Below are 22,987 nucleotides of genomic sequence, written 5' to 3'. Positions count from 1 at the left end.
ATAAAAAAAAAAAAATCCTCAACAGATTTAAAAGAACCGTAATCACACCAAGGGGTATTCTCTGACCATTACAGAATTACACTTGAAAACAGTAATCCTAAGGTGGTGGCCCAGATCTGGGGGTGGGTAAGGGTTTGACAACAGAAGCAGAAGGGAATTTGGGGGTTTGATGAAACTCTTCTATATCTTGGCCATGGGGGCTATTGCCTGACTGTATTTGTCAAAACTCATAGACCCTACACTGAATCAATAAATGCTAATTTCTATAAATTATTCCTAATCAAAACTGACTAAAATTTTTCAAATAATGATAACAGGAAAACTCTCTAAAGGGCTGATATAAAAGGGAAGTCATTTTAGATTCCTTTCCAAGTCAACATGACTGTAGATAAACTTTGTTCAATACAAGGCCTGATTTGTGCCTTGTAAACCTGCTCTGTGAATAAGTAGCCTTTACCCATCCTGTCCTTGAGATATGGATCAATGCTCCCACTCCCTGCATTCCTTGAGAATAAAACTGCTGATTCCTAAGTGTTAATCTGTAATCTTTTGCAATTTTACAAGACGTAAAAAGTATATAGCACTATAAAAACTGTTCATTCTCTTGGAACACTTTCTTCCTGGTGAAGAGCATGTTTCCCCGGGCAGCTGTCCTAACTTGGCCTCAAATAAAAATCTCTTTCCTACTTTTAGAGATTCTAAAAGGTTTGTTCATTTTGTGTCGATACCTTCAGGGTATGAGGAATTCACAGGTCCTCCAGAGGTAAACAATCAGGCTCAAGGACACTCACTGCAAACTAAAGAATATTCCAGATAAAGGAGACATTGGTTTCTATAGTTTCTCCTCTGAATACTAGCAGATTATATCATCAATTTCAGAGGGAATGACTAAAAATGAAGAACATAATATTTTCATAATAAATACAATGTGTGGTAAAAACACTACTCATGGGCATGGAAAGGAGTAGATACAGAAATGGGAGTTTTTATTGCTTTCGTCAAATACTTACAGAACAATAGAATTCGGAAAAATTTGTAAAGAGTTCCAAAATACACAGCCCACTCAGCAATAAAAGAAGAAGAAGAAGAAGAAGAAGAAAAAAAAAAAAAAAAAACCTGGGATATAAGCAAGACATCCAGAATACAGAAGATGAGAAAACAGGTGAGAAGTGAGAATCCTAAAAAGCCCACATTCTGTACATTTTATAACCATGTTAAGAAATCATTGTGGTAAATGAAAAAGACAGAAATTCTTATCTCCTGCAAGAAATAACTTTACAAGAATGGCGACGGTAGTTGAATATAAAAAGATAAAGGTAGTTGAGAGAAGAGCTAACACTATGAGAGTAAAAGTTAACTTTACGTAAGGTCTGGATGTACCAAAACTTCACAAAACCCAGAACAGAGTGTCTTCTGTTCCTTTCAAACAGACCACGGTTGACCCTGGGAGGAAAGATAGAACTGCAATGACTTGTCAAAGAGGAGAGGTAATCCTGGGACACTTCTAAGGTAAGTCATTTTTTTTAAGTATCTAGCAAATTATCAATTAACCTGGTGCCTTCTGTTCTCAAACTATTCATACAGAATAGCAGAAGAGCTGATCCTTGAATGCTTCAGAGAAAGATGTCCTCAGAGTTTTCAGGTCCATAAATAATGGGGTTGATTAAAAATAGGTCATCCAAATCTAATTGCTTTCTATTTTTAATATAAATTCGTTTCATTGATTTTTAAAATGGGCAGTCCATTAAAACACATTAATCATGACCCTAAAAGTGTACTTGTATTGCAAAAAGCTTAAGGTGAAGAATAAAAAGCAATTTCCCACCACATGAAGCTGAGGTGGGAACATCACCAAAGAGAGATGGAGCCCTACTTTTCCTAGGGAAAAAAAAAAAAACATTTCTGGGCAAAAGCTGGGAGGTGAGGTATCATTATGATAAAACATTGTCCAGCTGTTTGACAGCAGTTTTAGAATGCTTGGTGCCTTGCATGTCTAGTTTGGATAAGTGGTCCCTGATTTTGTAGAGCCAAGGTAAAAACATAGGATTGAAACTGCTGTATTTTCCTTTACGTGCGCACTCATAATTGCAGAAGACTTGTTTGTTCTAGAAAATGCAGCTAAGGAAAACTAATACTAAAAATAATCCATAATATCATCATCCGGAAATAACAGTAGAAACATTTTGATACATATCTAGTCAAATTTTTTAAACATACAATGTATATTTTAATTGCAGACCTATAATAGGCCTATAACCTTTTATACTAAAAATGTCACATACATTTCAGATGCCAACATATAGTTTCTCAAAATTGTTGTGAATGGAGCACGCTGCACATCCAAGACCATTTATCCAATCACACTTCTAGTATTGGACTTTATAAACAGTGCTTCACTAAAGTCCTACAGCTAAACCTTTGACGACATCCTTAACTACTTAAAAAAGATTTCAAAAAGTGGGCTCGTTAAATCAAAGAATAAAAACCCTTTGTGAACTTTGATACTTTTGGAAAGCCAACTTGTCAGTCCCTACAGTCTCTTACCATCAGCTCCAGACCCACGGAAGAGAATGTACCCTTTACTTGGCAGCCAAACGGATGGGGCTTTAATGTTTGTGGTTGATAATTCATCTCAGATGGATGTTTTCACTGTTATGTGGCAGTTGCTATGTCAACTGTGGGACCAGCCCAAAACTATGCTTCTCCAACCACAAATGGTGGTGACGTTTCCTCACCTTTCCAACACAGAATTATTTACATGTAAACTCTGCAGAACAAATACCCATCAATTATGTAAAATTCTGATAAAATTTAGGCACACTTTATGAGAGCAGTCATAAAAAAAATTCCAGTGAGAATTATTTCCTATGCTCATACTTTTAAGTAACACTAGAGGGTTGAAAATTCTGGCCAGGCCAGCAGAGGGAGCTGTGCAGGTGCAACCAGAGGTGGAGATCCTAAGGCAGGGCTGAGCAGCCTTCATCTCTGTTGCTATGGAAACCCTGTGAGACCCTAGGTGATGCACCTAACCAATTCTGCTGCCAGGGAAAGAACTGACTTGTGATCCTCCCCTGTTACATGGGAGCAGTGCAAGAGGAGTTTGGAGCTCTGGGGTACTGAAGTCACATGTTTAGACCGCTACATAGGGGCAGGTTGTTTATAGGGAACGGGGTCAAATAAGAAGCACCTTGTAGGGCTCCTTCCTTTGCTGAGCCATCACTTTGGGCCATGGGATGGTTAAAATTCAGTCAAAGAGGACTGGGATACCAGCTGGCCAGAAGGACAAGAGCCAATGCACTGGCTTTGGCTGGTTCGCAGGGGATTGGCCAAAGTGGGTGTGTTTTGGGAATTTCAATTAAAGACATGCACTTGAGATTGAGAAATTGTTCCCCTGAAGCTGTCCATGAATCCCTGGGGTGGAGGCAGATCCTTGGACAATCAATGAAATGAGGGTGATTAGCCCTGGAACCTAGGAGTGGGCCCACGCCCTAGGAGAGGCCAATTTTGAAGTCTCAAATCTCTAAACATGGTGAGTTAAATGTTTGAAACTAACTTGTGTGGAAACACAGAATTGAAGGAACATCAGGTTAAACTTCTGAACACTCCCAAGGGAGGGGAAGGAAGAAAACAGCCTATCTGCAAAAATTCCAAAAGCAAGAAATTAAATGTGTAGATTCAGTGGCCACTGCAGCGAGACCCTTGTTACAGGTTGGGTCCTCCAGAGATCAGACTGAGTTATTGTGCAGGGTAGGGTGTCTGCTGGGAAGTACCTTTCAGCTTGACCCCTGTGGAAGGGAGGGAAAGAATCAAAACAGGACGGGTTTCTCCATTCGTTCCAGGGAGAGGTCAGGAGCTGGAATGAACCATCAGAGCTGTCCCCCTTTGGAGTAAAGTGGCCAAGCCCTCCTATTCCCACCCGGATTTGTCAGTGAATTTGGGCCACCCTCAGGCTGCACACCATGGGCAAGGGGCTCCCCTGAAACCGAGAGGTAACCCCTGACAGCACCTGCAGATAGCCCTGCCAGCAGCTGGGGCGTCTTGAAGGCAGATCCATCCAGCACACTCTGTGCCCATCACAATACATTTCCTGGACACTTACACTCCATGCGCCCCAAAGTTCTCACCTGCTACTTCTCCCTTAATTTCTTCCTGATGGCCTAAGAGGATTGGGTTACAGGCTGAGAGGATGTGAAGAGCCCCATCTAAGGGACCTAACAGTGCTCAAAGTTATGACATTTTATAGCATTCTTCGTGTGATTGATTTTTAGTTTCAATGGCCTTCTAGAAAAGATGGTTGATAATTTCAATCTTCTTTAATTCATTAAGACTTGTTTTGTGGCCTAACACACAGTCTGTCCTGGTGAATGTTCCACGTGCCCTTGAGAAGAATGTGTGTTGTTGCTTTTGGATGAAAGGCTCCATATATACCCAAATCCATCTGATCTAACATATCACGCAAGGCTGATGTTTCCTTATTGATTTGTGTCTGGATGATATATCTCCGTTGATGTAAGTGGAATACTAAAGTCCCCTACTATTACTGTACTGCTATTTCTCTCTTCAGGCCTGTTAATATTTGCTTTATGGATTTAGGTGCTATGTTGTGTGCATACATATTTACATGTTACATCGTCTTATTAGATTGACTTCCTTATCTCATGTAACACCTTTCTTTGTCTCTTATTAGTCTTTGCTTTAAAGTTGACTTTGTCCAGGGGCACCTGGGTGGCTCAGTGGTCGAGCATCTGCCTTTGGCTCAGGCCGTGACCCCTGGGGCCTGGGATTGAGTCCTGCAGGGAGCCTGCTTCTCCCTCTGCCTCTCTGTGTCTCTCATGAATAAATAAATAAAATCTTTTTTAAAAAATAATAATAAAGTTGATTTTGTCCAGAATTAAGTATAGCCACCTCCAGTCTTTAAGTAAGCACTCAAAAACTATGTAGGAAAAAAAAAAAAAAAAAAAGGTGCGCCAGAAGGTTAATAAAAATATTATTTTCCAGGATCCTGCCACATTTACGGTATTTCTTTTTAAATATACGTTCGCTTTCCTCCTTCTGTAACGGTAATTTGGTGGTGTCCTCTTGGATCCCCGGGGTCCTAAGTGCGCACGGCCCGGGGGCCACCCCCTTCCCGCCCCGCAATCACCCAGACATCTCAAGTGCACAACTAAGAATCATCCGTATTTCGCAGGATTCTCGGTTTAGAAGACCCTGCACCTGCAGCGCCAGCACAGCCCGCATCCGGCGCAGGCGCAGTGGCGGACCCCAGCCCCTCCTTTTCGCCCCTGCGCGGGCGGGGGCGGGGCCGAAAACTCGGCAGCGGATTGGCCGGAAGAAAGATACGCAAACGCGTTTGAAAGGCCCAATCAGCGCCCGGCCTCTCTGCACCAGCCAATAGGCAGTCGGAAGGCAGGCAGAGGGGGCGGGAGTCGCTATTTGAACCGGGGGCGCGGGAGGAGCCACGGTCCCGCTTCCCGCTGCATTGGGCGGCGGGTGTCGGCGGGCCATGGAGGGCCAGCTCCGCGCGGAGGACAGGCTGCTGCGGCAGCTCCGGGACAGCCGCTGCCGCTTCCAGAGGCACATGCAGCAGCTGATAGAGAAGGTGGGCCCCCCCCACCCGGCCCAGTGGAGGAGGGGCGGCGGGGCGCCAGGCCGTTGGGGGAAACGGGGTTGGGGGAGCCCGAGCGCGGGGGCGGCGGGGCGGAAGGGGAAGGGGGGACGGGAGTGGAGAGGAGGACGCGGGCCCGGGGGGGCTGGGGTAAGGAGGGGGCAGGGGGGAGGTTGGGGGGCTGGGGTAAGGAGAGGGCGGAAGGGGCAGGGAGGAGGTGGGGGGGGCTGGGGTAAGGAGGGGGCGGAGGGAGCAGGGGGGAGGTTGGGGGGCTGAGGTAAGGAGGGGGCAGAAGGGGCGGGGGGAGGTTGGGGGGGCTGGGGTAAGGAGGGGGCAGGGGGGATGTTGGGGGGGTGGGGTAAGGAAGGGGGCAGGAGGAGGTTGGGGGGCTGGGGTAAGGAGGGGGGCGGAGGGGGCAGGGGGGAAGTTGGGGGCTGGGGTAAGGAGGGGCGGAAGGGGCAGGGGGGAGGTTGGGGGGGCTGGGCTAAGGAGGGGGGCCGAGGGGGCAGGGGGGAGGTTGGGGGGGCTGGGGTAAGGAGGGGGCGGAGGGGGCAGGGGGGAGGTTGTGGGGGCTGAGGTAAGAAGGGGGGCGGAGGGGGCAGGGGGGAGGTTGGGGGGGCTGGGGTAAGGAGGAGGGCGGAGGGGCAGGGGGGAGGTTGGGGGGTGGGGTCGAGGGGGCAGGGGGGAGGTTGGGGGGGCTGGGGTAAGGAGGGGGCGGAGGGGGCAGGGGGGAGGTTGGGAGGGCTGGGGTAAGGAGGGGGCGGAAGGGGCAGGGGGGAGGTTGGGGGGGTGGGGTAAGAAGGGGGGCGGAGGGGGCAGGAGGGAGGTTGGGAGGGCTGGGGTAAGGAGGAGGGCGGAGGGGGCAGGGGGGAGGTTGGGGGGGTGGGGTCAGGAGGGGGCTGAGGGGGCAGGGGGGAGGTTGGGAGGGCTGGGGTAAGGAGGGGGCGGAAGGGGCAGGGGGAGGTTGAGGGGGCTGGGGTAAGGAGGGGGGCCGAGGGGGCAGGGGGGAGGTTGGGGGGGCTGGGGTAAGGAGGGGGGCGGAGGGAGCAGGGGGGAGGTTGGGGGGGCTGAGGTAAGGAGGGGGGCCGAGGGGGCAGGGGGGAGGTTGGGGGGGCTGGGGTAAGGAGGGGGGCGGAGGGAGCAGGGGGGAGGTTGTGGGGGCTGAGGTAAGGAGGGGGCAGAAGGGGCAGGGGGGAGGTTGGGGGGGTGGGGTAAGGAGGGGGGCAGGGGGGAGGTTGGGGGGCTGGGGTAAGGAGGGGCGGAAGGGGCAGGGGGGAGGTTGGGGGGGCTGGGGTAAGGAGGGGGCAGAAGGGGCAGGGGGGAGGTTGGGGGGGTGGGGTAAGGAGGGGGGCAGGGGGGAGGTTGGGGTGGCTGGGGTAAGGAGGGGTGGAAGGGGCAGGGGGAGGTTGGGGGGCTGGGGTAAGGGGGGCAGGGGGAGGTTGGGGGGGCTGGGGTAAGGAGGGGGGCGGAGGGAGCAGGGGGGAGGTTGAGGGGGCAGAAGGGGCAGGAGGAGGGTGGGGGGGTGGGGTAAGGAGGGGGGTGGAGGGGTGGAAGGGGGGGCAGACAGGAGTGGAGAGGAGGAGGCGGGCCTGGGGGTGCTGGGGGGAGGTGGTTGGTGGGCGAGAGGGAGGGAGGCCAGTCCCGTGCTCCTCGGCTGCGGCCCCTCGAACCTGAGGGACGCCCCTTTCTCTCCCGCAGTACAACCAGCCCTTCGAGGATGCCCCGCTGGTGCAGATGTCCACGCTGACCTATGAGACACCCCAGGGTACGGAGTCATCCCCTCCTCCTGCATATTTACAATGTGAACAGAGTAGCACCTTTCCAGAGTTTGCAGTGCTCTCCTTGCTCTCTTAGGAAAGTAAACTTGGTTCTCCTAGTAAGGAACTAAAATCTGACTAGTTCCTTGAACCTAGAAATGACTTAAATTACTTCTTTCCGGCAGAATTACTTACTAAAACAGAATTCCGCAGGTGCATAGTTGCCTGCTGGCTGGAAATGCCTCTGCCTGACCACGTGTCCAGTCATGGGCTGGTTGCTTTAACAGTGCGGGGGTGGCGGCCTTTCTTCGGCTGTCAAATGGGAAGATGATACCATCTGCTTGACGGGGATGTTTTAAGTTGCATGAATGTGCTTGTGGAGCTCTTGGAACAGGGCCCGGCCCTAGTAAATGCGTCCAGTAAGTTCCATTTGACTTGGAGTATTAACTGAGCCACCCCCACTTGTCAGGAATTGTTGACCATAGGCTGTAGCATGTAGCTAACACTCCCACGCTGATTATTATGAAGACCGTTGGGGAGTAATGAACAGTTGTTCACATGTGTTGACAGCTAACCGTGTGTCCTATGCTTCTGAGAATCTCATGTGTTTGATTCTCAACAACCCGTTGAGGCAGGTACTGTTCTTAGGGTCGTTGTTTTATAGCAGAGATGCAGCAGAAAGAGGTTCGGGAACTAGCCCCATGTCACTCAGCCAAACTGGCAAAGCCTTGACTGGACTTAGCACATTGGCTCAGCGTCACTCTGTCCCGGAAAGGCCACATGGCTTAGTGGTCAGGAGCACAGAGAGCCACTCCCCTGGGTTCGCAGCCTGGTCCCACCACTTAGCTGAGCAGCCTGGGCTTAGTTACTTAACCTACTTCTTGCCACTGTGTCTCCATCTGCACATGAACTTGGTGAGTGCCTACACCCTAGGGAGTTAGGAGTACTCTACACGGTCCATAAACGTGAGTTGTCAATACTAAATACAGTCTACATGCAAAGTGTTTAGAGCCTGGAACACTGCAAGCACCCTGTCAATGCTTGCTGCTGGTATCGTGTTAGCAACCATCTCAACCCAGGGATCCCTTCTTACTCACTTTGAATTTAGCTGGGGGCAAGTGGAGGTTTAGGGAGGGACTGACTAAGCATTCTTGCCCAGGTTCTGCTAGCTAGTAAGTGGCGGGACACCCACATCTCAGTGTTCACCCCCGTGCTTAGGCCTTGCTCCGTACATACAGATTGTCCTCAGAAAGCACTCCCTGTGCGGGGTATGGGGTAGAGAGATTGCCCTCAAAAAGTGCTCCCGGTCTATATGTAGTACGTAGATTGCTCTCAAGTTACATACTGTGAGGACGGTACTCGGCAGTTGTATGTTCCTTGTTCCCGTTTGACTCTGGCTTAACGATAGAATTGAATGAACTGCCTACTAGGTAGGAAAATTTCATTAATAACAGATTTTTGTCCAACCTTAATTTCAAAAAAAAAAAAAAACCCTTCAACCTCACAAAGATGAAAAACAACAGAATATCATCACAAGTGTGGCTTGCTTTCAGTGTTACACCTTTTTTTTTTTTTTTTTTTTTTTTGCCCTTCCCTTTGGTTCTCTTTGAATGCAGATTGGAGGGAAATTCCACAGTCATGATTACTTAGGTGGTAATTTTTATTTTATTTCTTTTCTGAAGGATTGAGAATTTGGGGAGGAGGACTGGTAAAGGAGACAAACAAAGGACAAATCCAGGTACTTGACGTCAAATCATACCTCCCACACGCGCTGCCGTGCAGGCATATGGATGTGAATTAAGGTGTGGGTCAGCTGTGGCTGCACCAGGAGCCTTTGGAGGTCCCCGGGGGTGCTGATCTCTGGCTTGTCAGGTACCAGGAGGAGCTGACCCTGTTTCCTCTGCTGTGGACTGAGGAGCTCTTGACAACAGGGTGCCTCCCCCCACCCTTGCAGGGCTGGCCAGCAGGAGCTTACTTTGTTGGATTCTTACAGAAAAGACCCAACCCAGTTTCACTGAGGAAAGAAACCTGCCTCTTTTCTCTTCTGCTAGGGGAAGAGATTAGGAAGAGGGTTCAGAGTCACGCACTTCTTTCCCCCCCTAAGCTACCTTCCAAAAGCCAAGGGTGGTTTTTCCCGAATCTGGCCATGGACACTGGCGAGGTGGCCTGTTACATTCACAGGAGGAGCCAGTACAGCTTACCTTCCCCCGGGGAGACCCACAGAGTCTTGCTGCAGTAATTTTTGCAAGGATGTCCGGTGTTCCCTTACTGACTGCTTCCCAGCCAGGAAGCCAGTACCCCAGAATGAAAACGTCAGGGTTAGAATTCCCCAAGCCTTTTTTTTTTAACAGCAATTCTGAAATAAAATTTCTTCCCGATTAGTCTCATCACACACATAATGCAGTTAGTTGTGGAAATCTTAGAAATACACGTAACTATTAGAATCAACCCGACTTCCTTCGTCACTAATGATATTTTAGTATAATGTAATAACTGTTTATAATACACGTGTTTATTTACCCTCTTTTTCTCCACATACGTGTTCACATATACATTGTGAACCTTTCTTTTTCATCATCCACAATATAATTCAATTACCTTTTTTAAAAAACAGCTCTTGTAGATAGTTAGCTGTTTGCCCCTTCCTTTCTTATTAATCAAGATGGGCACACTTCAGATGAAGGGCCAGGTGATAAGTATTTCAGGCTTTGGGGGCCATGTGGTCACAGCTGCTCTGCTCTGTATTGTGAGGGGAAGGCTGCTATAAGCCCTACGTAACCGGGCAGGCATGGCTGTGTTCCCGTGAAACCTTATTTATAAGACACCTGTTACAGATACTCCTCAGAGGACCATCCTTGTCTCTTCCCATTGCTGATATTACGCCTTATTAATAGGTGCCAGGAGGTAGGATTATTAGGTCAAAGGATTTGCATCCTAAATTTCGTGTAATAATGATGCCCACCGATCAGACTGGTGCTTGAATGGCCCAGGTAGCAAGGTGCTTCCATCTGGACATTTATTTAAGGTTTTTGCTTAAAATATAGGAGCGTCCCTGCCTGGGGTCTATAGAATTTTAAGCTCCTAGGATAGGAAACTGGACGTCACCTGTGCTGACCAGTCAGACGTCTGCAGCCCCCGGAAGTTACTAGGAGTGACTGTGCCCGAATCTGCCTTCTTTTCCCAGACACCCAGATAGTCCACTGCCCATCTCCCCTCCCACACACACCCTTGAGATGCCTGCCTGGAGGCTGTAGGAGGCCGTCAGCCACAGTGGGCTGCGCATGTGTCGACCTGCCAGTTTGGTCCTGACACAAGGCCCGAGTTCTCTTTGAAGCCCCCAGAGCTTCTGGTCATCAGGGGTCATCCCCCATGGGCCGCCTCCCCACAATTCTCAAATCAAGTTCCGCCTCACTTCCAGACACAGCAGCCCACGGAGCAGCCCTGCAGACTCCACAGGTCCCTCCTGTGTGTTGTCCTAGGTGACCCAGTCCCTCCTTACCTGAGCCAAAGGGGGCGACATTCCCAAGGCAAGTTTCCTCTACCTCCTGGTGTTCACAGACAGGCACAAATTCCCCTGATCCTGAGGTGACACCCAGGGATCATCCCTGAAGGGACAGGCCTCACCGTGTTCTCATTCCTGTCCCTACAAGGTGACACGGTTCCTGAGATCCTTTGGCCAACCTGGTGTCTCGAATATTCAAGTTGCACTAACGAGAACCCATTGAGGGCATTCATCAGGATTGTCAGCGAGGCCAGGGGTACAGGCCTGGTGTGGAGAGCGGAACACGGCCCTCCCGCCACCCCCGCGGGGTGCGTCCCATCATGAGGGCTGACTGCCCCTGAGAACTGGCTTCCTCCTGCACAGGGTCACAGAAAGTCCCCCAGGGCCTCTCAGATTTCCGGGTTCTACTTGCAGACCTAGTGCCAAGGCTGGCCTGTGGCCTTTTGGTTTGTGTTGTCGCCCCCCTGGGCCGGGGTCTGGCCCCTGCATTCCTGCCCTTGCTTCTGCTTCCCCTGCTCTGCCCCTCACCACCCGAGGGGCTCTGGGAGGAGCAGCCCAGGCCACAGCCAGAGGAAGAAAGCTGTTCCCCCTGAGGGGAACCTGTGCACCCGCCTCGGGGCCCTTTATGCGGGAAAGTGCTAGGAGAGAAGCCTGTGAAACCCTGTGCTCTCAGACCCTAAAGGAAGGATTGTAGGGTTGGTATTGCACAGTGGCCTCGGAGTGTGTTGTGACTGAATCGGGCCTGTCTTTATCCACTTCCTGATTTTGAGGACTCCCTGGTGGAGTGGGTCAGCCGGAGCGGCAGCAGCCCCGAGGGAGCCAGCGCCCAATGCCCGAGGCTTCCCCTGTCCTGCGCACAAGGCCTGGGAGCGGGTGAGTGTCCCTGAGCCAGGCCGCGGGGTCGGGGGTGGGGGCTTGCATCCCGGTCCCAGCATTTAAATCCCAGATCCCCCCACTCTGGCTTCTCCCCGAGGCTATATTAAAAGCAAGAGCATCTTAAAGTGCCTGCCCCTTCCTTCTGTGCTCCTCAAAACTTGCTCCGTTACCCCCATGGTACTTGACACCTGAACAGCACTCAGACATTCCTGAATAACGGACACACACTCTCCCATTAATTAGTTTCTTAACTTATTGCCCCCCTCTTTAAAAAAAATTAATCTCAAAAAAAAAAATCTCAGGAATTTCACAAGACTTCAGATTTGCCCCACAGGGCGGTGTTTGAACTGCTGACTTCCGTGCGATGTCTTCTTTCCCTCTTCCTTGTTCTCAGAGGGGCCTCCCCTCCTGCCCCAGGCCAGTCTCGCTGCCCAGACCCCCACCCAGCCTGTTCTGGGGGAACCTGCTGATCCCTGCCATGGGTGCATGGGGGCACTAGTCACCTGTGGCTGTTCAAATTAATTGAAAATTAAAAATTAAGTTCCCCAGCCTCACAAGCCACATTCCAAGTGTTCACCAGCCCGTGGCCAGCGGTTGGCCTACCAGGCAACAGGTGGGGAACTTTACATCATCACAGGATAGGTCTGTGTGGTGGTAGCGACTCAGCTCCTGGTATCAGAGCCGTTGAAGGAGCTCAAGGGGACACAGTGCTTCTCCGGGGGCACCTGGGTGGCTCAGTTGGTTAAGCATCTGCCTTCAGCTCAGGTCATGATCTCAGGGTCCTGGGTTCAAGTCCCACATTGGGCTCCCTGCTCGCCAGGGAGCCTGCTTCTCCCTTTCCCTCTGCCCTTCCCCTGCTTGTCCCCTCTCTCTCAAATGAATAAATAAATTTTTAAAATAAATAAATAGGGATGCCTGGGTGGCTCAGTGGTTGAGCGTCTGCTGTCGGCTTGGGGCGTGATCCCAGGGTGCCGGGATCAAGTCCCATATCGGGCTCCTTGCATGGACCCTGCTTCTCCTGTCTTTGCCTCTCTCTCTGTGTCTTTCGTGAATAAATAAATAAATAAAATCTAATCAATCAACTGCTTCTCTGGTTTCCACCACTTGAGGCATAGTCCCGTTCTGATGAGTTTGTTGCATTACTAGTAATCAGAGCAACAGATGGCTATGTCCTAATTAAAGGGAGAACTCTAGAACATTCTCTAGTGGTGCAAAAAGTATCCTTAAGAGGAAAATGCTAGCTTTCTTTAAAATTCTCACTGAGATTTCCTTTTTTCGCTTTTAGATTCAAACAACAATGATGATGCGTCTTTCTATCAGGAAGATGTGATTGCTGGGTCCTTCATGGTAAGCCCTGCCTGTTGGAATGAAGGAACCGAGCTGGAGATCGGGGTGCAAACGCACATTCTCATTTCCAATGTCTGTCTTGTCCTCTTTGGAGGCTCGCTCTTTGGCTAATAGCACCCCTCACGTCTCTGGTCCTCCTCCTGTCTAGCGTGCAACAGCCATTACTGCCTCCAGTCCAAGCCCAGTTTCCTGAACATGCATACATGTTGGGATGGAACAGTCACAATTTGTAGTGTGCCCTTACCCTTGACCGAGCACACCGTCCTGAAAGTTAGGTTCTACGTTGGTCTTTGTCCGGACAGGCAATGTCAGGAGGAGGTTGTTTCTGGGAAATATTTCCAGCTCAGCCCTTGGAAGCCCATGTGGGCCCATGTGAGGTCCTGTAATCAGGCCACTGCTCTGCCTCCCAGAATGCCCCCGTGGTCCCAGAAACCACCTGTCCTCCCCACCTGTCAGGATCTGATCTCACCTTCCCTCCATCAGAATACAGAACTTCGTCTAGCGGGCGCCTTTCCTGGCCCAAATCAGACGCTGCGATAGCCGGTGTGAGGTTTTTCTCTCAAATTGCTCTTTTTGTGCAGAGTTGGCCCATTTACCCAATGTGTGACTTCTAGTGTCTAACTAGAATAAGGTAGTGACCCTGGGGGATTGGAGGGGGTGCCTTCTGAAGTAGGACACAGAGTGGCCCCAGCAATAAGGAGCATCCTGAACCACGTGTGTGTGTGTGTGTCTGTGAGAGAGAGAGAGAGATCCCCCACCTGCATCCCACTCAGCTGCAGAACAAAGGTCAAGACCCCGGGTACCTGGGGCGGCGGGCGGGGGAGGGGACGGAGAGCTGGTGCCTCCTGCCTCCCGACCCAAACTGCTGAGCATCTTGTCTTAGAAACATACTGATGGAGTCTAATTCTAATAGTTGAGCCCTGGACTCACCTAAGAACATTCAGATTGTTTTCAATTATTTTCTTTTTTTTTTTTTTTTTACTTTCTTGGGGATTGTTGCCACTGGGTACATTATCTAAAGTTCCATTTCTGGGTCAGGTGGCTTTTCAGAGGGCCTGGACCACTTTGCGGTGCCATCTGTAGAACTTCATTTACTGATGCGTGATGAACCAACTTGCTGGTTTGTTCTAGAATCCAAGAGCACATCCAGACCCCAGAGCTCTTAAGAATACTGATTGTCTTTTCTATCAGCCTGCAGCGCCTTGGAGCCCTTCGAAAAATGAGTTAAGGAGGAAATACTTGACCCAAGTGGATATACTGCTGCAGGACGAAGGCTGGTCAGAGGTAACGTGCTTCCCGGGATGTATCTTCATATAATCGAATCCCTAAGACACATCAAGGTCCACTAATCAGGTTTTTTTGTTCACTCTTCATGGAGCTTGTTCACTCTTCATGGAGCCTGTAAGGAGCCTTGCGAGCAAGTTTTTAACCCATTTCATTCGTGGCCTTGCAGACTTCCGGTCTTGAGGAAGCGCTCTGGGTCCTCCGGGGCAGCGGCTATCAGGGAAGCTCGTGGGGTGCGCCCTCATGGCCCACTGTTCTGGGGCAGCTCACAGAAATGTAGAGGACCCCACCCCCCTTGGGGGCAGTGACGGGGGAGTGACAGCTCCACCCCCTGCTGCTCTGGTGTGACCGGGGCTGGCACTGGCAGCAGGGTCCCCACTGCACCTGGTGTGCGGTGTGGGCAGCAGCGTGGATGCCCGCCACACTCCACTGCAGCCGTCTGTCAGAGCTTGGCCTGACAAAGAGCAAGAAGGCCAGCTCTATTTTCTAAGTTCTGATAAAGTCTGATAAAGGACGTTTTCATACCAAATAACTAGGAGGCACGTGTCGTGGGATGAGTAATTTATCTCAAAGGCAGCAAACCTCATAGGAACATAAGACTTTTTCTCACTGTGCTGCTGACCAGTGAGGAGGCTGTGTCTGAGGACCACTGACTTGGCGAATGTACTGGAAAAGGCCTTCCCTTTATCCCAGGGCAGCGGGGGCGTCCTGGCAGGTGCGTGGTGGCAGTGGTTCCCTGGGGGCTCCCTGGGGACCACGTCGACCAAGCTCCCTGATTGTACTAAGACACTTCTTCCCACCACCGCTGGAGGCAGTGGCCACTGTGAGTGCAGTCATGCTTGTCACCTCTGCGGCCGCGCTCAGATGCACAGCCTGTGGTTGGCGAGGAGTGGCTCCTCACACCATCCCTCCCCGCACGGCACTGGCCATGGGGGGCATCTTAGGGCGCCTCCATGTGGTGATTATGTTAGAACCCTGTGCTTTGATTTCAGGGCACTGATGGAGATGGAGAGGACGCCCATGTGACGCTGATCCCTTCATCAGCCTTACCTGCCACACCTGCCCATGGTGAGTGTGACATAGAACCTTTGCATGAACTGTGTCCCTCATTCAGAGCCACGGCGCCCCTCAGAGCAGCGCCCTTAACACTGGGCACCCTTTTGCTCTCGTTCATGTTTCATGGACATAAACTGTTAGAGACAGCAAATTATTCATATTTAACCAATGAACTGCTTTTTTTCCTCTGGGATTCCAGCATGCTAATTGCTGCTGTGAAACTTTTTGATTTTCCAGAAACACAGGACTCCCACAGTGAACCTCCTTTGCTGACACGTAACAATCCACATTTTGTGGCATTTGCGTACCCGTGCTGCACCCACGCTCACACGCGATGTGCATCGGCCTGCACTCACATATGTGCTGCTGGTCTCCTAAGAACAGGGAGCCCCCACAGCCGCGGTAGGCCCGGCACAGGCCAGGAGGCCCCTGGGCCGTGTGTGCTGTCACCGTCGGCACTTTTCCTATCACGACTTCCCTGAATAGTCCTGTCCACTGATAATTTTCCAGAATGTCCCTCAATTTGGACTTCTCTGGACATTCTCAAGGTTAAGTTCAGGTTAAACATTTTTGGCACAAATACTACTCGTCTCTCTGTCCCGTTGTTGGAGATGCATAAGCCTGGGCACTTAGCCAAGGAAGGATCCCCCAGGTTTCTCCCTCCCCCAGAGTTGTCTGGGTTTCCCCTTGAGATCACCTGGGTCCCCACAATCCTCACATCCCATGGTTTGGGCGTCAGACCACAACTCCTACCTGAGTCCTGCTGCAAAGTCACATTTTTCTGGTCCTGCCATTCCTCCCATGTGCACCTGTTGGTGTTGTTGCATATATATATAAGCTTAGCCGTCTCACTTCTTTGCTGAATTCTGTTTCTTCGTTTATCTCTACATGCTTTTTATTTAAAAAAAAAAAATTTTTTTCTAGAACCAAGAAGAACTAGACTTTTATTTTTAATTCACATGTTAGAAACCACTAATGCTCGAGTTGTCCCAGATGCAGGCTGCAGGAGCCCTTCACGCTGGCTTCCATGTCCTGTGGCCCGACCCGTCAATTTTGAGCACGTCATCCCCTCACCCCGGCTCCAGCCCCGCTGATCCCCAGCACCAAAACCCTGTGTTCATCTGGTTGGTCGTGCAGCATGGAGCCGTTTGGAGTCACGGCCCCTGCCACCACTTGCCGACAACCTGCTAAGGAAGGTTCTGGAGTTCCAAGCAGCTCTTTGATCCTCAGACCGTATCCCTCTGAGGGTACGCGTTCAGAATATTGTGTTCAAAGTCATTTGGATTCTTTTTCCTCTTTCCGTTATTTATTTGATATGCACCTGGGTCCTTTCTGTGTCTGTTTTTGCTTTTAGGGTTCTCCTTATCTTTGGTTTAATTTTCTTTCTTTCTTTCTTTCTTTTTTTTTTTTTTTTTAAGATTTTATTTTTTTATTCATGAGAGACACAGAGGCAGAGACACAGGCAGGGGGAGAAGGAGGCTCCCTGTGGGGAGCCCGATGTGAGACTCGATCCCAGGACCCCAGGATCATGACCTGAGATGAAGGCAGACACTCAACCACTGAGCCACCCAGGCGTCCCTTAATATTATTTCTTAAATACATAACACATTTAACATGATGTGAAAGTTAAGTCTGCATGAAGATCTGTCTCGGGAGCCCTGTGCCTTCCCCTGCTTCCCCAGCCCCGCAGGTAAACAGTGTCACTGTATTGTTTCTAGTGAGACTTTGAAAAGGCATCCAGTGTGTAAACCATCACCTGGGGAAGGAAGGCCCCTCTAGGGAAGTCTGGGTTTAAGTTTGAGAAGAATCTATTCCCACATTCTCCTGGACTTTCTGTCTTGGTTTTTGTATTGCTTAAAAACAGCGTCATGGTCATGATCCACCCTCCTTTACTTGCGTGGTCTCTGCAGATGACACGCACGCACATCACTTTGTGTATGTTTTCCTCCAGGGTGCTGTGACGTGTCTGGAGAGAGTCCTGGCGACCCAGTTGAGCCAGCTTCATGTCCCAGAGAGTGTGATCCTTCACGCCCCTGCTCGGCAGACCTGGCCCTGGTGCCTAGAAGCGACAGTCTCTGGCTACACGGGGCCGGGGGGAGCAGCTTCTCAAGCAGCCCACCCCTTGAGGCTGACAACATCTGTGACGTGACGATCAGCGACCTGTACGCAGGCATGCTGCACTCCATGAGCCGGCTGCTGAGCACAAAGCCGTCGTGCATCATCTCCACCAAAACCTCGTTCATCGCTCACAGCTGGAACTCCAGGCGGAGGCACAAGTGTAAGAGCAGAATGAACAGGACGCGTTGCCGGGGAGCCGGGCCCTCTCGGAGGGGTCCCCAGGACAGACTCCCTCCCTGTTCTGAGCCAGGGAAGAATAGGGAAGTGTTAAGAGATTGTGAGAACGTACTAGATGCTTCTGGCCAGAAAGCAGATTTAAAAATGGAAAAAGCTTTTCCTAAAGTAAACAAACTCAAGGTCTGCAAATTAGATCCAAGTTGGAGGGAGTTTAAGGGGCTAAGAAGTTTAATGTCCCAGAGGAGTTCTTCGATGACTTACGGAGATGCCAGGGCAGTGCGTCGTCTTGATCGGGAAAATAGATTCATGGCATTAAAATGGTTAATTTCTCCTGTAAAAATCCTTTCCAGACCAGGAGTACTGCCAGGCAAGGGAGGGAATCATTACAGGCAAATTGAAATCAAATTTGATAAGCTTCATCAGGAATATTGCCCCAGCCCCGGGAAGCAGCCCTGCCTGACTGCCCCCCCAGGACCCTCGGCTGTGGCCATGTACAGGGGTGACCCAGCGAGCCCTCGCGGCCCCCAGGCCTTAGAAATCCGCAGTCTCAGCGGGCTTTTCTGCAGAGCCGAAGCCAAGAGGTCAAATGAGGCTTTTGAGGACCTGGGTGAAGGAGCTATTGGAGCAGGGAGACGCCTGCAGAGGAGGAGCTCCCCTCCCTCGCTTCCAGAGACCAGCTCCACGCAGAGTCTCAGCCGCTCTGAGCAGACGCTGGACCTTCTTTCTCAAGGAAACAATCTTGGAATACTTGGAAAGTCACTATCCCCCAGCAGAACTAGCTCAGTAGCAGGGGTACTGCCTCTAAGCTGCGGAAGGGATCGTTACAGTGAAATTAAAGAAAAATTTGACAAGCTTCATCGAGAGTATTGCCAGAAATCGCCGAAGCGGACCCAGGCGCCTTTATGTATCGGAGCACCTCCAGAGAGATCAAGTGTGGAAGCCCCGTATCCAAAAGGAGGCATCTTAGAAAAATTAAAACCAGACTTTGGCTTCCAGGGTCCCCCAAAGCTGTCAGCATCACCCCAGCGGAGCAGAGAAAGCACGCCGGGCTCAACCACACTCGAGTGCTTCATGTTCACGGCCAGGAGGGCCCACCAGTCCCCTCCAAAGAGACGCCAGTTATCAGACTCCCTGCTGTATGGACAGTGGGCCAGTTCCCCGGATTCGTCGCGTGTGGTGGGCCAGGCCACCCTGAGGCCGGGCGAGAGCCCAGCCCTCGCCAGCCCCCCTGGGAAAAGAAGGTGCGTTTCTGTTGGTTGAATGTGGGTGTTTTGCAATAGGATTCTTCTGCATTCAGTTTCCAAGCTTTCTCCCAAATTCTTTTCCTTCCTCTGAAACGAGCATTTATACCAAGAGCATGTTCATGTATAAGACGCATCGAGGTGGAGCCGAGAATGTTCCGACTGGGAACATCTTACACTTTTCCCGCCGGAGTGCGTTCAGGGGTCTTCTCTGAAAAGCCTCACTGGTGTCCTCGTCAGGCTGTCCTCCCAGCCTCTCCTGGTCTCAGGCAGCAGCTGCCACAAAGCTGATCTGGAAATAGTGACTTTCCTTCTATTTCTGGATTCCTTCCTGGGGACAGCGGGAGCGGCCTGCTCGGCCCCGCGCTCCTGCCCTGCCCACGATCTCCGTGCTCCACGGGGAGGTCTGTCTGCTGTCCTACCTCGCCCTCCGCTTGGGTTTGTGTGGACCCCTCAGTGACACACGTGTGCCACTCTCTTTTCTCCAGAGAAGCTTGGCGGAGGGGGGAGCATTGCACATCACGGCGGGTTGTTCACCTGTTTCACATGAGCGCCAGGCTTTCCAGCGTGCACTTCAGTGTATCCCCAGGCCAGGATTCAGACACGTGACTCCTCGAGTGTACGTTTGGGGGTTTGTGCGTTGGTGGTGTGGGCAGGCGAGGCCACGTAGACCACTTCCTGCTCCCTCCTCGGCGGTCGTTCAGATGGACCCCGTGTGCCCTGGACGCCCCGTGTTCTCTTTGTGCCATGATCCCATCTCAGGGGCAGGTGTGTTTCTCTCAGAGATAAGCCCCAAGTTGTCACTGTCACCACCCCTCAGACCCCACAGGTCCTTCTCTGCCTTTGCTTATACTTCTCAGCATTCAGACCCACACGGCTCCCCTCGGAGAATATTTGCAAAAACCTTGCAGTGCCTTGGCCACAGCAGAGGCTGGGTGCAGGAGCCAGCTGCCTCCTCCGAGTGAGCACAACGTGTAAGTGGCCACCCCGGCTCCTGCGGCTACGTCAAGGTCAGGGTCAGAATCGTGGTCTGGTCTTTCTTCCTTCTTCCACTTCTTGGGCTGCTCCTGTTTTCTCCACCTACCATCTGGCTTGTGCTCCCCGAAGCCGCTCCCGCCACCAGCACGTCCCGTGGCCTTAGCCAGGTGGGTGGTAGCCTTTGTCAGATTAACCAGACCTGCGTTGTGATTGATCTTTCTGGTCAAGGATTGAGGTCCGGGGCCTTGGTGAGGCCAGACATGGAGCTGGAGCAGAAAGGGAGGGGACTGCCCACGCCCCAGGAGGCCCTCCCCCGATAGCATGAGATCCTTTCCCTTTCTTCTGGGCCTTGTGCTCTTTGCCTGCACCCACCTCACACCAGGCCCTCAGCAGGGTAAGTGGGAGCCACAGGGAGTCCTGTGGGGCCGAGGCTTTCAGGGACCATGGCAGGGACTCCAAGGAGACTTGAGGGTGGGTACCAGTGACCCTACAGAATGACCTTCCTTCTCAGTTGAGAAGGGTTGTCACGAAGGCAGCGCCTCTAGTGAGAGCCATTCCCGGGGTCCCCCAGCCCCTGACCCGTCAGATGTCAGGGCTCCCTTGTCCACTGGCCCCGCTCGTCTAAGCCTGCACCTGCTCCTGCAGTGTCCGTCCTGCTCCTCAGGCTCAACTCTGGCTTTTCCCACCTCGTCCCCAGATTTGCTGGCAGGTCACACCGCCTGCTGGCTCAGCCCCTGGAGCTCAGCGGGTCGCTCCCCAGCCCTCTTCTGGCTCACCAGCACCCGACCCACCTTCCCACCTCAGGAGATCCCCCTTCTGGATGCCTGGCTCTCTCGTTCACCTGCCCAGCGAGGGTGCCTGGAGCAGGGACGGCCCACCAAGGTCACAGCCGTGAGCAGTGCCTTCTGCCTGGCATTGGAGCACCTGGAGGAGGACTCAGCCCTTTGTGGGGCCCTTGGTGCGCCCCTGGAATTTGATAAGTCATGGTGGCCGCCCCCTGGACGCCTTTTGCAGTTTCGTCTTAGAACTGTGATACAAACATCCTTAACCATTTTCCACATTTTTCCTTGTTTTCCTACTTAAATTACAAATGTCTTGAGGAAAGGGACCAAAGCTTCATGAGCTGTGACTACAGAAGGGATTTTAATGGCTAACGTCTGGGTGCCTTTCTGGGTGCCAGGCTGTAGAGAACGTTCTTAATCCACGCATGAACCCGTTGATGAGATGGGTTTCATCCAACAGGCGGGTTCTGTCTCTTATTTTACAAATAAGGGAATGTAGCTGAAGCCTTCTAAGTCCTGGGTTCACCCGGGTGTCGGGGGCCAGGCCAGGATTCGAAGGCCGTGGGTGTAACCGCCCGCTTGCCCGGCTGCCCGGGAGGGGTTTACCATCAGGTGGGCTTTCACATCCCTGCCCCTTTACTGTCTGTAGTGGACGCACAAACATATGCGATACAAAACAGTTATGCTTTTGATGGCTTGGGAATTCTAATGGAATTTTACTGAAACTATTTTCATTCTTTTTTTTCTAAAGGAAAGAACACCTCTTTCAAGATGGAAGAGAAAAGTGACTTTGTATTAGAGAAATTGAAAGCTGAAGACGTATAGCCGAGTTATTTTAGAGAGTTGTCTATCTTCCCCCTTCCTGTGTGTGTGTGTGTGTGTGTGTGTGTGTGTGTGTGTGTGTTTAATCCTCAAGAATATGTGAGAACTGGCTTCACTTAACTGCCCTTCAAAGCAAATGTCAGTGAAACTGATCCCATTGAAATGACTCTTTGAGTTCTTGGTATAGAAGTTATTTGAATAAAGTTACTCGATTAAAATTTTTCACGTGACCTTTATAGGCCTGTGTTCCTCCTGTGTTCTTTTTAAAATATAGACACGTCCTCGGGATGCTCTTCATTCCTGTTTGGTTAGACAACCTCCTTTGCTCTGAAACTCCTGTAAGCCACAGAGACGATGGTTTAAGGTTTAAATTCAGAGCCAAAGGCTTGGTCTCTTCCACATTAGCAGGTAGCAAATTGAAACAGTAACCCTGAAAAGTAATTCCTAACATCATAACGTTAGCTGAAAGTGTGCTCAGACACTCCTGGGATGGTCCCCAACCTCACAGCCACGTGGCGTCCCTGACATCTCAGATTTTCATTGGCGCTGCTTATAATCAGGTACCACGGTGACTTTTTAAATAAAATATTTCACATTAGGAGCACAGTGTCAGCCCATGCATTGCCATGTGTGGCAGACTTTTAAATAAAAGGTCAAAATGAGATTAAATTCTGCACGCCTTTCCTCCCTGCCCCCTTCTGATTCTGATGGTTCCCTTTCCACCGACGCCTTCATGCCAGGACATCACCTCTGCATGAATCAGCTCAAGCTGCCTTAACAGAATAAATCCACAGACCGGGTGCCCAAGCAGCAGAAATGTATTTTGCACAGTTCTGGAGGCCAGAAGTGGGTGCCCGGACAGTTGGCTCTGCTGAGGGCCCTCCTCGTGCAGGCCCCGCCCTCAGGACCTCACCTGAACTTGATCACCCCCCCAAAGGCCCTACTTTAGGTACCATCACATCAGGGTTAGGGCCTCCATGTGTGAATTTTGGGGGTTTGCATTCAGTCCTGAGAGCCGTGAATCAGAAGACCTGCGCTGAGAACCTGCCAGGAGTCTTACCCTTGCAGGCAGCTTATCCTTCCTTGGCACAGACCCCTGGGATGCTAGACCTTTCCTTCGTGCCTGCACCTTGCTAAAAGGAGCATGACCCATCCTTTGCTCTTGGTCAGAAAAAATACCCTTACCCACAACTGTGCCTTGTCACACCACCACCACCATCCCTGAGCACGCATGCACATGCACATAGGACACTACAGTTGATGCGTGGGATGGTCTGTGTATTCTCTGCAGCTTGGTTTCACCAAGAGGTGTTTGCCCTTGACAGGAGCTGATGGATGTGGGTGTCTCGTATTTCAAGAGTCTAGGCAGCTGGTTTCCTCCACGCTCCTGCTGGGTGTCTGCTGCTACGGACGCACGCAGCCGTGATCCTTGAGCACGGGCA

General features: G+C 51.2%; 1 protein-coding gene and 1 long non-coding RNA gene across 4 annotated transcripts; both read left to right on the top strand.

Annotated features, from left to right (window-relative positions):
- The first annotated feature begins 633 nt into the window (after positions 1-633).
- LOC140616227 (uncharacterized) lies at positions 634-4,868 on the top strand. The gene is made up of 3 exons (XR_012016768.1): positions 634-1,162; positions 1,431-1,509; positions 3,840-4,868. It is a non-coding gene; the product is annotated as an uncharacterized lncRNA (long non-coding RNA).
- A 572-nt stretch (positions 4,869-5,440) lies between these two features.
- On the top strand, positions 5,441-21,781 carry HJURP (Holliday junction recognition protein). Of its 3 annotated transcripts, XR_012016767.1 has the most exons (11): positions 5,441-5,599; positions 7,304-7,370; positions 9,045-9,100; positions 11,635-11,737; positions 13,026-13,087; positions 14,279-14,371; positions 15,364-15,439; positions 17,379-18,963; positions 19,452-19,582; positions 19,824-19,937; positions 21,475-21,781. XR_012016767.1 is itself a non-coding variant. In XM_072796767.1 (10 exons), the coding sequence occupies exons 1-9, from the start codon at positions 5,504-5,506 to the stop codon at positions 19,570-19,572; spliced, it is 2,259 nt and encodes a 752-aa protein (XP_072652868.1). In that variant the 5' UTR covers positions 5,441-5,503; the 3' UTR covers positions 19,573-19,582; positions 21,475-21,781. The 3 variants fall into 3 exon arrangements, 2 of the variants coding, with proteins under 2 accessions (XP_072652868.1, XP_072652869.1); XM_072796767.1 differs by lacking the exon at positions 19,824-19,937; XM_072796768.1 differs by lacking the exons at positions 19,452-19,582; positions 19,824-19,937.
- The last annotated feature ends 1,206 nt before the right edge of the window (positions 21,782-22,987 follow it).

This window comes from Canis lupus, chromosome 24, assembly GCF_048164855.1.
Source record: "Canis lupus baileyi chromosome 24, mCanLup2.hap1, whole genome shotgun sequence".
In the NCBI taxonomy this organism is placed as follows: domain Eukaryota; kingdom Metazoa; phylum Chordata; class Mammalia; order Carnivora; family Canidae; genus Canis; species Canis lupus.
This window is presented reverse-complemented; position numbering and strand designations above follow the sequence as displayed.

What these genes read in the sequence shown, in the direction of transcription:
- HJURP (XM_072796767.1), top strand. Translation starts at nt 5,504, where the DNA reads ATGGAGGGCCAGCTCCGCGCGGAGGACAGGCTGCTGCGGCAGCTCCGG. An exon ending in CAAACAAAGGACAAATCCAG is followed by an intron (nt 9,101 to 11,634) that starts GTACTTGACGTC and finishes CCTGATTTTGAG; the next exon opens with GACTCCCTGGTGGAGTGGGT. An exon ending in AGCCCCCCTGGGAAAAGAAG is followed by an intron (nt 18,964 to 19,451) that starts GTGCGTTTCTGT and finishes TCTTTTCTCCAG; the next exon opens with AGAAGCTTGGCGGAGGGGGG.